This window comes from Austrofundulus limnaeus, unplaced genomic scaffold (genome assembly GCF_001266775.1).
Source record: "Austrofundulus limnaeus strain Quisiro unplaced genomic scaffold, Austrofundulus_limnaeus-1.0 Scaffold20, whole genome shotgun sequence".
NCBI classification, from domain to species: domain Eukaryota; kingdom Metazoa; phylum Chordata; class Actinopteri; order Cyprinodontiformes; family Rivulidae; genus Austrofundulus; species Austrofundulus limnaeus.
Genome location: NW_013952422.1, coordinates 1,050,875 through 1,062,567, shown reverse-complemented (window position 1 = coordinate 1,062,567; position 11,693 = coordinate 1,050,875). Strand labels below are relative to the sequence as shown.

Below are 11,693 nucleotides of genomic sequence, written 5' to 3'. Positions count from 1 at the left end.
GGGGGGATCTAAAATGACTCCCAGATATTTAAACTCATCCACTTTTTGGATTTCTCTTTGATTATTTTTCCTCACAGCTCTGCAGTAAATTTATCACTGGTTATTAGATACATGACTTGTATATTTTATTTTGTAGACTATTTTATTTTTATTTTTCATTTCTCTAGTATAGAAGGATTACTTTCTTGTTTCTTGTTTTCCGGGAGGGTTTTTTTGTCCTTCAGACCTTCATTTTTTGCAGCTCAGGGAAAAGTGCTGACATGATTTTCTTCAAATTAGCACACAACAGAAAAAAATCATCACCTTGACTTTAGATAACAGCTCCACACAGCACAAGGCTACTTTGATTCACTGATCCAAGACATCGTTTCAGTTTGGTATTTCCCTGTTCTGTAGCCTTTACTTATTTTTTCATTTTGCAATTATTTGCGCTTGTTTTAAAGCAGGCATTTCCAGATTGCATTGGTCTTCTTCAAGTTTCATAAAAGTGCATTCACACTTATTACCGCCTGCTGCTGAAGGTAAAAAAGGTATTACTGTTGTTGCCCATGTTTGTGTGAATGTGCTTTTTAATATTTTTTTTATTTTGCAGCTGACTAAAATTGTCCAATCTCCTTGTACATTTACTTAAACATGTGTCCTCAACATTTAACAACAAACAAGGGAGGAAACATGATGAGATATTTCTGGATAGAAAGGTTGAATCAAAGGCAAACTTTTTTTAAAATATTCTAGTGAAAAGCATCAGTAGTCCAGCCGCTGCTCAGGTGGCTCAGTGAATTCATTATTTGTCCTCGGCACCAGAGGTCGCGACACTGAATCTAGGATGGTGCCGAGGGAAGATAAGAAAAACTCAAGCGGAGGCGCAAGGCTGTAATTTAGACAAATATGTTGTACCTGATATGTCAAAGAATGGTAAAGACCATGTCGCCTGACCACAAGGATCTCAATTTACTTTCCTCTTGATCTTTTTTGTTATATATCATATAATTTCAGACTGACACCATTTAAACCACAATCTACAGTCTATCACTAATAAACTGCTGTAATTCATGTACACAAGACAAATGGGCTGCTCTTGCCCACTTGTGTGCTCACATTGCTAAATGTGTTGGCACAATTAGATTGTGTGTGCAGATGAGTTCTCAACATAAACACAATTTAACTAATGAATGTTTAATAAGCAATAGCCAAGCAGATAATATGATTAAAAAACAGATGACTAATTGTTTTGGCTCACGTTGACGTTTCATCATTTATCTGAGGCTCAAATATTTAGCACTCGCCACTGAAGGCAAGACGCTTAAAAATATGTTATATGTCCCCTTTAAAACATTTTTTAAACATGGAGCTGACAAACTTTTCACTTGAAATATAAACTGTAACACATTCAGTGGAGTATCAGCACCATTATCCCAATATTAATACTGTTATTGGTATCGGTTCAAAGTATTATAGCATTTTGTACGAGTACTTGTAAACATACTGGTATTGGGACACCACTACTATTTTGGATTAGTAGAACCTTATAAGCATAAAAACAAACGTTGGCTTTGTCTCTGTTCATGGGTTGACCGCGGCCAACGTGGGCCATTGGTTGCTCATGTCGTCTGCATAAACAGCTGTGAAATGAGATGGTCTAGTCTACAGAAAACTTCAGTGTCCGTACTTGTAACTGCATTTTATGTCACGATCTGTCTTTTTGATTTAGTTTTTCTAGTAGCTGCGTTTCCATTGACCATGAAAATGCGCAAATTAAAATGTCGAAAACAATTTTGCTCAATGGAAACACGTCAATTTTGGAAATAAAATTAAGTTTTTCGACAAAATGTTTTTGCGCTAGGATCAGGTGGTTTTTCGGCCATATTGAAATTGATGTGTTTGGCAAAACTGCAATGGAAACACTTTTTTCGCATCGCAGGAGTCACGTGATCAAGAACCGGCTGTTTCTATTTGCAAAAAAGACAACGAAGAAGAAGATAACAGGAAGTAAAAATCACCGAAGTAGTAAAAGAAAGTGGTAAATTCACCGACTACAATTTCCCAAAAAACACCGCATACATAGACACTCCCAAGTATAAGGAGTTTGTCGCTGGAAAGCCTCGATAAGACGCCGACGTCTCCTCTGATGATGAGCGCTAGTGTCGTGATAGCAATAGGCAATGTGTTTACATCCATTGCTGCCATGTTTGTAATGACTATCGTGAGAGCAAACTTATGCACATGTAATTTTAATAGCATTTCTTACGTAATGGAAACACCGCAATTGCGAAATTGTGTTTTTCGACATTAGAATATCGACAAAGTTTTGCGCACATTTGCAATGGAAACGCAGCCGTTTCTGTGTTCCCCTGTGTATCTCTGCCCTGCTGTCTTGCCTCCAGCCCCACTCCTGCACACCTGTTTCCTCTTGTATTTCCTGCAGGTGTTTCTTCTTGTCTAAATAGTTTCCCTTTATTTTTATATATTGCATCAAAAGCGTCTTCTGCTAAGTTGTTTGCCTTGCATTCTTCGGCCCATGATAAATTTCAAAAATCCACACACAAAAAACTAGAGAAATAAATACTCAGCCATAAAATGTAACAAAAATTCTAAGATGTCTATGTTTTTTCTGTTTAATTTACTCACAACACAATGAATTTTACCACTGGCCACGTAGGATACTCAGATGCAGTCTACATTTTCAGGGTTTTGTTGGAGCTGTGACGTAAACGACCGACAAATGTGGCTGCAACCCATGAATTAAGACACAGCCCATGTTTTTGAGCAATTGGGATGAAAAAATACAATTCTATAATTTGTTTAAATTAAAATTTCAGCTCAAAGTCTATTCTCTGAATAAGAACGACCAGCCTAAAGCTCGTGTGCTCAAAATTAGGATGCAGGTTCTCAGCATTATGATGCAAAACGTATTTTTATAAACATAAATTTAGGAAAGGACGAGCTTCAAGGTTGCCTCAGCTAACGGACCTTAGAAAACACAAAAATGACTATAATTCAGCGGGTTTTACTGACACTGAGCTAAAATTTGACGTGTAAGTAAGTAAGAGACATTCTCAGCACATACTTTGAGCGTGACCCGTCTCACAGTATTGTAAGAAAATGTTTGACCACAACAGTTATAACTTCATCATCTCTCAACATAAAATGATGTCAGCCTAAAACTCATGACATGAAATGTGGTGGCGGGCGAGTATTCCTTCAAGAAATGCAAGGCCTTTAGTTGTTTATTTAATCATTCTAATAGTTTATACAAATTTTGATCAGGTTTTTTTTCCCCTTTCTTCTCTGTGTTAGCTTCTTGTTCATTTTCATGACTAATTCATGCACTGGTGTGTAGATGATAGAGTTTAAATTAATTGAAATTCTTGCTTTATCAAACGGACGCTCAGCCATTCTTGAATCAGCTTGTTTGTTTGAGGATCTGCATCAAAAAGAAGCACTGACGTCCGTTGTGCGTTTTGATATGTAACTCTGCCCCCCCCACCCCCACCCCCTCGACATCAAACAGAATACTCTGATGCAGAGTGAGGACAGGAGCCAAATGAAAATTTACTAAATCTGCTGTTAATTACAAACACAAACCGGCTCACAGCTTTCTGCTCAAATGAAACGGTCATACTGGTGAAGAGAGTGTGCTTTTTTAAACGTGGGTAAAAGATAAAATAAAACAATTTCGTATGGAAAGCAACATTCATAATCTTTGTGTTTGATTTGTTTTGATTAATATAAAAAATTTTAAAACTGTTTCATAAAGGCATGTGCATCTTTTTAGAGCAAATTACGTCAATATGTTTTAATCAAGCTGTAAAATTCTCAACATTTTGTCACAATGTTTTGTTTTTTGCAGTAATGATACTGACATTTAAATTTATATCCTATACGTCATTGAAATAGACCTGCAATGTTATAATCATACAAAGATTTATCTTTTCCCTTCTTCTTTTTATTTTTGTTAACAAGCTCAATTCTGTTTAATCACAGTATAACTTTCTCTTCCTAGTTTAGTTCCTTTGTACTTTTACCTTGCTCTGAAGGCTTAAAAAAAACTAAAAATGTTTGATTGACAAGGAGTTCACTTGCTGTAGACCATGGTTCTGTGGCACTTTGTGGCACTGGTGTGCATTTTAATCTTGCATGATGTGTGCGGTTTACTCACAATGAACCATTTTGCTTTGTTAAAATGATCTGGAGCTTGTAAAAAAGTCACAAAGTGCACTTTTGCTTTTCAGACAGAAAGGACCATCAAGTTCTGACCAAAACCCATTGAATTCTCCACAAAAGCATTGAAAGACTAAAAGCACAGTTTAAGTGATAACTTTTTTTTTCTTTCCCACAGAGATCCGTGAAGCTTTCAAGGTATTTGACAGAGATGGGAATGGCTTTATCTCAAAGCAGGAGTTGGGAATGGCCATGCGCTCTCTGGGCTACATGCCGAATGAGGTGGAGCTGGAGGTCATCATCCAAAGACTGGACATGGATGGTACATCTCTCTCTCTCTCTCTCTCTCTCTCTCTCTCTCTCTCTCTCTCTCTCTCTCTCTCTCTCNCTCTCTCTCTCTCTCTCTCTCTCTCTCTCTCTCTCTCTCTCTCTCTCCCCTCCCCCACGGTGACATGTTTGCGCCTCTCGTTCCATCAGGTGACGGCCAAGTTGGCTTTGAAGAGTTTGTCACCTTGCTCGGCCCTAAGCTGTCGGCTGCCGGGATGCCTGATAAATTCCACGGAGCGGACTTTGATTCAGTGTTTTGGAAGGTAGCTGCTGTCATTAGTCATCATTTAAGCAGCAATAACTCAGTGTTATTGTCAGTTAAACAAAGTTTTCAGATAACCTTGTCAAGCTACACCACCAGCAGGGCATTAAGTTTCGATGAGGCAGTAATTCCTGTTGTAAGACCTCAGTTTGGAGAAACAAAGTTTAATCCTGACAGGACTGGTGAGCTAACAGCTAGTCTGAATGTGTCTACGATCAAAGAACAACTCTAATTTAATTCAAAAGGTAATTTATAGTAATTTATAGACCTTTACATTTCCAGCTGTTTACTGTGTTTTTACAAGTGCAAACAGCAGAATTAATTAATTGCTATTAATTATTTTGCGTTTGAATGTGCATTTGTTCTGGCATTCATCAAAGAGGTGTTGCAGCACCCTCCACACCCATACTTCCTACAGCCTTGAATCTGAGGCCATGTCAGCAGGAATATCCTAACATTTTCACATTGTAAAGGTCAGTCTTCGCCCAACATAGACTAGCCATTAGCTCATCAGTCTGATCATAAAGAAACAGTATTTTTCTAAACTGAGGTTTTCCAATAATGTTTCTATCATAGGTAAAATTTTGATTAGTCATAACTTTCCACCCAGCTACACTTCAAAAAATATCAATGAATAAATGCAGAATTTGTCTTAATTGCATTTATTTGGTTATTAAATTAATATTAAATTGTTTATGTCTGTTCTTGTGAGTTTTTTTTAATTCAGTAAGAGCATTTAAACATGCAGTCTCAAATCCATGTGGCAGATTCATTGTTGGAAGCAAAATTTCAGTTGTCTTTTGGAGGTTTATGATGGCAAATTCAAATAGAAAACATAAAAATGTTGGAGTGAAACTGAAGAGAAGCTTTTTTTTCCTTTTCTCATTAAACCATTCTTGGTTTCTCTTACAGTGCGACATGCAGAAACTGACAGTGGACGAGTTAAAGAGGCTGCTGTACGACACGTTCCGCGACCATCTCACTATGAAGGACATCGAGCACATCATCATGACTGAAGAAAACCACCTGAACAGTCCAGAGTCTCACGTGGACATCGACAGTACGTTTGGTTAAAAAGCCTTCTCATGCACCCCGACACGTTAAAGCTTTGTTGAGACTCACAGCTGTGCTAATGTTTTCGTCTGTAAATCTCTCCACAGCGAGCCCCACGCAGCAGGAAAAGCACACGTGTGTGCGTAAAAGCCTGATTTGTGCCTTCGCTATTGCATTTATCATCAGCGTCATGCTCATTGCAGCAAATCAAATGCTCCGGAGAGGTATGAAGTAAATAAATTGCACCAGCAGGACAAAGAAGATCTATGGATGGGAAAATGAAAAAAAAAATGAACAAATGTTAACCAAAATGTGTTCTAATTTTTTGGTTTTCTTCACACTTGACACCCATGACAATAACATCAGAGCTTCTTTCTACAATACAGGATGAAATGATGTCATATTGTGGTTTTGTGTGAGATTATGTATCTTACGATGACAAAAAGAATGATAGAAAGATAGGTCAAGGGCTGATTAGTGTCAGAAACATAACTAAAAAAACAAGCAGGAATTTAAAATTTTAGAGCTCAGAAAGTGATTTATGAGTATTGAGAACTTTTCTATATGTAATGCACCAAAAAAAAAAGATCAAATGATTGCGATCAAGCAAAACAAAGGTTATATTTGTAATTTTCAATTTAAAATCATTAGCTGTTAAATTAAGGATGCATTCTGATGCATTTTATCTCTTACTTGTTATCCTGATTATCATACTGGCTCACTTTCTCTTTCAACAAATCAGCCTTCTTTAATCCCAAACACAAGATAAGAAATAATTAGTCAGAAATAATTAGCCCTGATTATTGCTTCCTGTTAGCCAGTGTAGGAATAAAAGATCACAACATAGAGCAAATCTTTTACGCTTACATTTTGTACATAAATTCAGATCATTTCACCTGTAAAGCTGTCATAATGTTGACATTTTTTGTCATTAATAACTTGTCATGACATCACATCAACACACTCTGAAAGGTGCTTGTTAGGCACATTATTGTTTATTGTTTAGGATCCCCATCAGCTGGGCCTTACACCCAGCTACTCTTCCTGGGGTCCATCGTTAAAAATACGTACACATAATACAATGAAAATATTCAAAATATATGACAGATGATAAAAGTAAAATACATATCAATTCAATTATTAATTACAGCTCATCTATGAAAATTATATGTTAAAAAATACAATAATTAACCATTTAATTTTATAAATAAGTTGCGCCAACAAAACAAAATTATGTGAACAGTATCAGATGCAACTTTCCAAAAACTATGAAAGAAAAGAATCAAAAGTGTTACATTTCGTGTTTGTGAATTTGTGTTTTATCTAAGAGAAACCATCTAAAGCTAATCTGAATGGAAGACCTGAGTGTTTGAACCTCTTTACAACAACACTACCCTCATAAAGAATGAATGCACAGTTAATAATCAGGTTATTATTTCAGGCTTATAAATCATTAATTAACTGCTTTAGGGTTTCAGAATTTTATTTTAAAAAGTACCAACAGTGACCTGTTTCATGTCAAATAGTGTCTAAATTTATCTGCGGTCTTTAACTTACTGTTTGCCTTGGGTTTGTCAGGAACTTTGGGATTGATTGATTGATTGATTGATTGATTGATTGATTGATTGATTGATTGATTGATTGATTGATTGATTGATTGATTGATTGATTGATTGACTGATTGATTGATTGATTGATTGATTGATTGATGATTGATTGATTGATTGATTGATTGATTGATTGATTGATTGATTGANTGATTGATTGATTGATTGATTGATTGATTGATTGATTGATTGATTGATTGATTGATTGATTGATTGATTGATTGATTGATTGATTGACTTCTTTCCCAAGCTTCACAGACAAAAATAACATATGCAAAAGTGTCCCCATCATACATCCAACTAACATTAGATAACCAAAATCCATCTGCATTACATCTATTTATACATTCAAATAGAGAATATCTTAAATCAGAATACAGAGGACAGTAAAGAACAAAATGATTTTCATCTTCCACCACATTAAGGTAAAAAACCCACAAACTTAGTTTTACACAGTGTTCAGGCTGACACTTTTCCTTAAACTGAATGTAATTTCTCAGTTTTGATTTCCTACAAATGTCCTGTGCAGCTCACTCAATGTAAACGTAATTTGCATTAGTATTACATTATAAATGAGTATAACAAGTCAAACAACTAAAAGAACATTCATAGACTGGTCACATCTAAGTGAAAGGCTATGAACAATTAATGTCCTGCTTGTCAACAGCTCTTTGAACAATCTCAGTTTGGAGAAATCAAATTTAATTCTGATCAAATTAACAAGCTAATGACAGGTCCAATCAAAGCTAAGACCAAGGTGGACAGCTGCAGTCTTTAAAGTCTAAAAACACTCAAATATTTTACAGCAGTTTATACAGATGCAACATTTTTCTATTACACAGTTATTCAGACAAAAATATCACAAAATTCTGTTCAAAGTGCTCCAGCATGTACCAGAAATGCTCCAGCTAATTATGCTGTCTTAACATTTTATGCAAATAACCATGTGATATGAAACTGATAAAATAAAAAAAGAGTTTTAAAACGAGACAACAGAAATCCACTTTGGTCTCAAACCAAATTTCCTAAACTGTGATTTTTCATAGAGGGATCTAGAACAGGTAAAATATTTACTGTTCATAAGCTTTCCACAAAACCTACTTCAAAAGTTCAAAACTACTTTATTGTTTCAACTTCTTGCCAAATACTGAGTCAGCTTCAATGTTTGAAATGTGTCTTTTGAGTATTTTAAAGTGTAAAGTAATAGTTTAAATGGGTAGTCTGGTTGTAAAGTGGTGTTTTATATTGAGAAGTGCAAAAACCGAGGGAGTGGAACAAACACGTAAACGATGGCAGGACGCTGAAATGAGGGTGATTTGGAGACTTGCAGACTCAGGCTGTTATCCCAAATCACGTGCAATGTGCTTGTCAGCATGTCAGGAAGAACAAAACACAAAAAACAATCCACTGAACGGGGCTCAGGTTCCTGAAAATAATCACACTGGTTTAAAGCTCGCATCGAGTGTTCCTGACTGAGATTGCTTTCTCAATCAAACAGGTGTATCATCAGCTGAAATGTGAATCACTGCCGGGTGAAGAACAAGCTGAGCCGAAAAACTCTGAAATAGATGAGAAAAAGAATCGCTAAACCTCTCAAAGAAACATGAAATGATAGCATGGGAGTGTCTGTAAAAGACCAGATTCAAAGATAACAGCTGATCATTTGACCAATAAACATATTTCTTTGCTCAAATTCTGCCTGCAATACATGAAACACGTGCAAAAACTGAGCTGCATATTTCAGATCTGTGCATCTGCAACAAATTGAGTCAAAAAGCTGGACAGTAAACATCGCTTTAGCTGCAGAATCAGCTAAACAAGCTTAGAATAAATAGATTAGTATTTAGACAAATCTATGTATAATGTAATATTTATAGCAGATGAAGTAACTCTTATGGCACACTTGCATGTACAAGAAATAAATGTGTTCAATGTGAGTGAGATCAACTTTTGAAGTACGTGTTCAAATAATTATGCAATTTGTAAAGTGATTATTGCAAAAAAATGTAAAAAAAGTCTCAGTATTTGACATTTTATTGTAAATGTCATTTTTTTGTGAACGTGCAAACAATATCAAATACTTTGCAGTATGCTGTGAACAATACTCTAACATATCATGAAAAAAAATGTTGTTTTTCTGGCTTTTACATGGCCCACCAAAATGACATGTAATTTAAAATTATAACATGTTTATATTTTCTTACTTGAACGAGTGAAGCATTAAATCTTTGTTATTTTTGTTATGGATATCTGCATATTTTTTGTATAAACCAACAAAAAAATGCGAAAAAATAAATAAATCATGCGTTCGATGTATAGTTTTCTGGCTGAATGAACATTCAGATACGCAGGTTTGTGTACAAGGCTGTGATTAATTTTTAATGAATGTTTTTGTTTTTTGACAAATATTTGTCAAATGTGACAAATTTGACCAAATGATTTCTTTTTCTATTGAAGTTTATCAAAGCTCCATGTCACGAAGGAATAGTGTGGGACGAGAAGAATCACTCTGGCAATAAAACAGACATTTTAACTCATGTAGCATTTGATGTAATCGCTTTACCTCTTCATGTGAACATATCATGTAAGATATGGAAATCTATATGGATGTAAAATATAGTCACTGTGCCAAATCTTGTCTCAAGACACACTGTGTTAGCAAATATTGTCCTATTCTATGTTAAGGTGTTTTAATTGAATAATGAGTACAACTTTGTCGTCAAATTGTCTTAAATGTTAGAATTTTTCTTTGGAATGTGGATCTTTTCTTGTTTTTGTGCCTTTTGTTTGTTTCGCAGTTTCAAAAACGCAACTTTTTGAAGTCCAGAAAGTCTCATAAAGTGCTTTTTTTACTTTTATTAAATCAATTTGAACCTAAACTAATTCTGAAAATGAGATGACAGATGTGTAATCATCTGTCTTTCTTTCCCCTTAAAGGAAGGTCTAAACCTTCCAGGTAGTAAATGTTGTGCCATCCAACTGTGAGACTAGATCAGTGGTTTTAACGTCTACACAATGATCTGCACTATTTGGTTTTTGCTTTGATTTTACTGTAAAGGTCACTGCATCAGTTAAGCACTATTGTAAGCGGTGTCGAGATGCATGTCGTCCAATAAAAACAAGTGCAATAAAACAAAACCAAGCTGCTGTCGAGCTCTGTTCTGACTAATAAATGGACATGAGAACCTAAAACTGCATCTTTTAATGGCAAAACATGTACACTTTACCATTTGTAAAAATATCTAGATATATTCAGGGTTCTAGATATTACAAAACAGAATAGAAATCTTTGTTTTAACAAAATCAAACGTTCAGATGAGTCAGAATTTGGGATGATTTTCTTTATCATCAGTCGCCTTTTTCACTGCCTGTCTCATTCATTTCAAAGATTGCTCTAATGTATCCTTTTGTGTTTAGCATCTATGAAAAGTGGCACTGTTTAACAACAAAGCCAGAATTTGATTATTTGAATTATAAATCTTTATTTTTAAAAAATCTGCTGTAAACAAAAAAACCCAGTTACATTATTACTCTTTCTGCATGGATGCAAGCAAAGACATAAGATTATTTTCACTGAAGCTCTAAATGTTGCATGATTAAAAAGAACGCAAAATATGTAATATATTTGTTAGAATAAATTGTTCCAATTCCACATATAGAGGCAAAAGTAGACATTAAAGCTGAAGCATTAGTGGTAGTTTTAGAGTGAAATCAGGTGGGTTCAGTCGGTGTCATCACAGTCGGAGGTGAGTGGGCGCTCGGTTTTATTTAAAGAACAGAGATGTGTCAAACACAAGCTGTTGGAGGAAGGCGGTGGCATGAACAAAGAAGCTCTCTGTGGACCTCAAGAGAAGGTTTGTTGCTTTTCATCAGAGTTGAAAAACATGCAAAACAAGCTCCTGTAAATTTAAATTCTATCGCTCCACTTTTGAAGAAGATGGATGTTTTTGCATCACTTTTTAAATGTATCACTAAGCACCTGATCCATTTAGTTCATTTATACAAAGGTAAAACAGCTACAGGATCACAGAGGATTATTACAATACAATGGTATAACTCCCTCATGTAGAACCTCGTTTGGTCAGACAACTTTTTCATACCAAAGTACATTATGGAACTTATTGCCCCCGCAAGGAAAAGCTACACCTGAACTTAAAAAAGTTTGTCCACATGACTAAATCTTGGCTAAAGGAAAACCAAAGATGTGATCATTTCTAATACTCAGATTTAATGAAAAAGTCTGTGTGGGACTGTATTGTGAGTTAATATTATAGCTACAATTT

General features: G+C 35.3%; 1 protein-coding gene across 1 annotated transcript in view; it reads left to right on the top strand.

Moving 5' to 3' along the window:
- The window catches only part of cabp7b (calcium binding protein 7b), a 22,289-nt gene extending 14,828 nt beyond the window's left edge, over window positions 1-7,461 (top strand). The window contains exons 2-5 of the mRNA XM_014003743.1: window positions 4,340-4,483; window positions 4,639-4,751; window positions 5,663-5,810; window positions 5,911-7,461. Of these exons, the coding sequence (XP_013859197.1) occupies window positions 4,340-4,483; window positions 4,639-4,751; window positions 5,663-5,810; window positions 5,911-6,038 (533 nt within the window). The 3' untranslated portion in view covers window positions 6,039-7,461. The remainder of the gene's footprint in view (window positions 1-4,339; window positions 4,484-4,638; window positions 4,752-5,662; window positions 5,811-5,910) is intronic.
- Window positions 7,462-11,693: the final 4,232 nt, after the last annotated feature.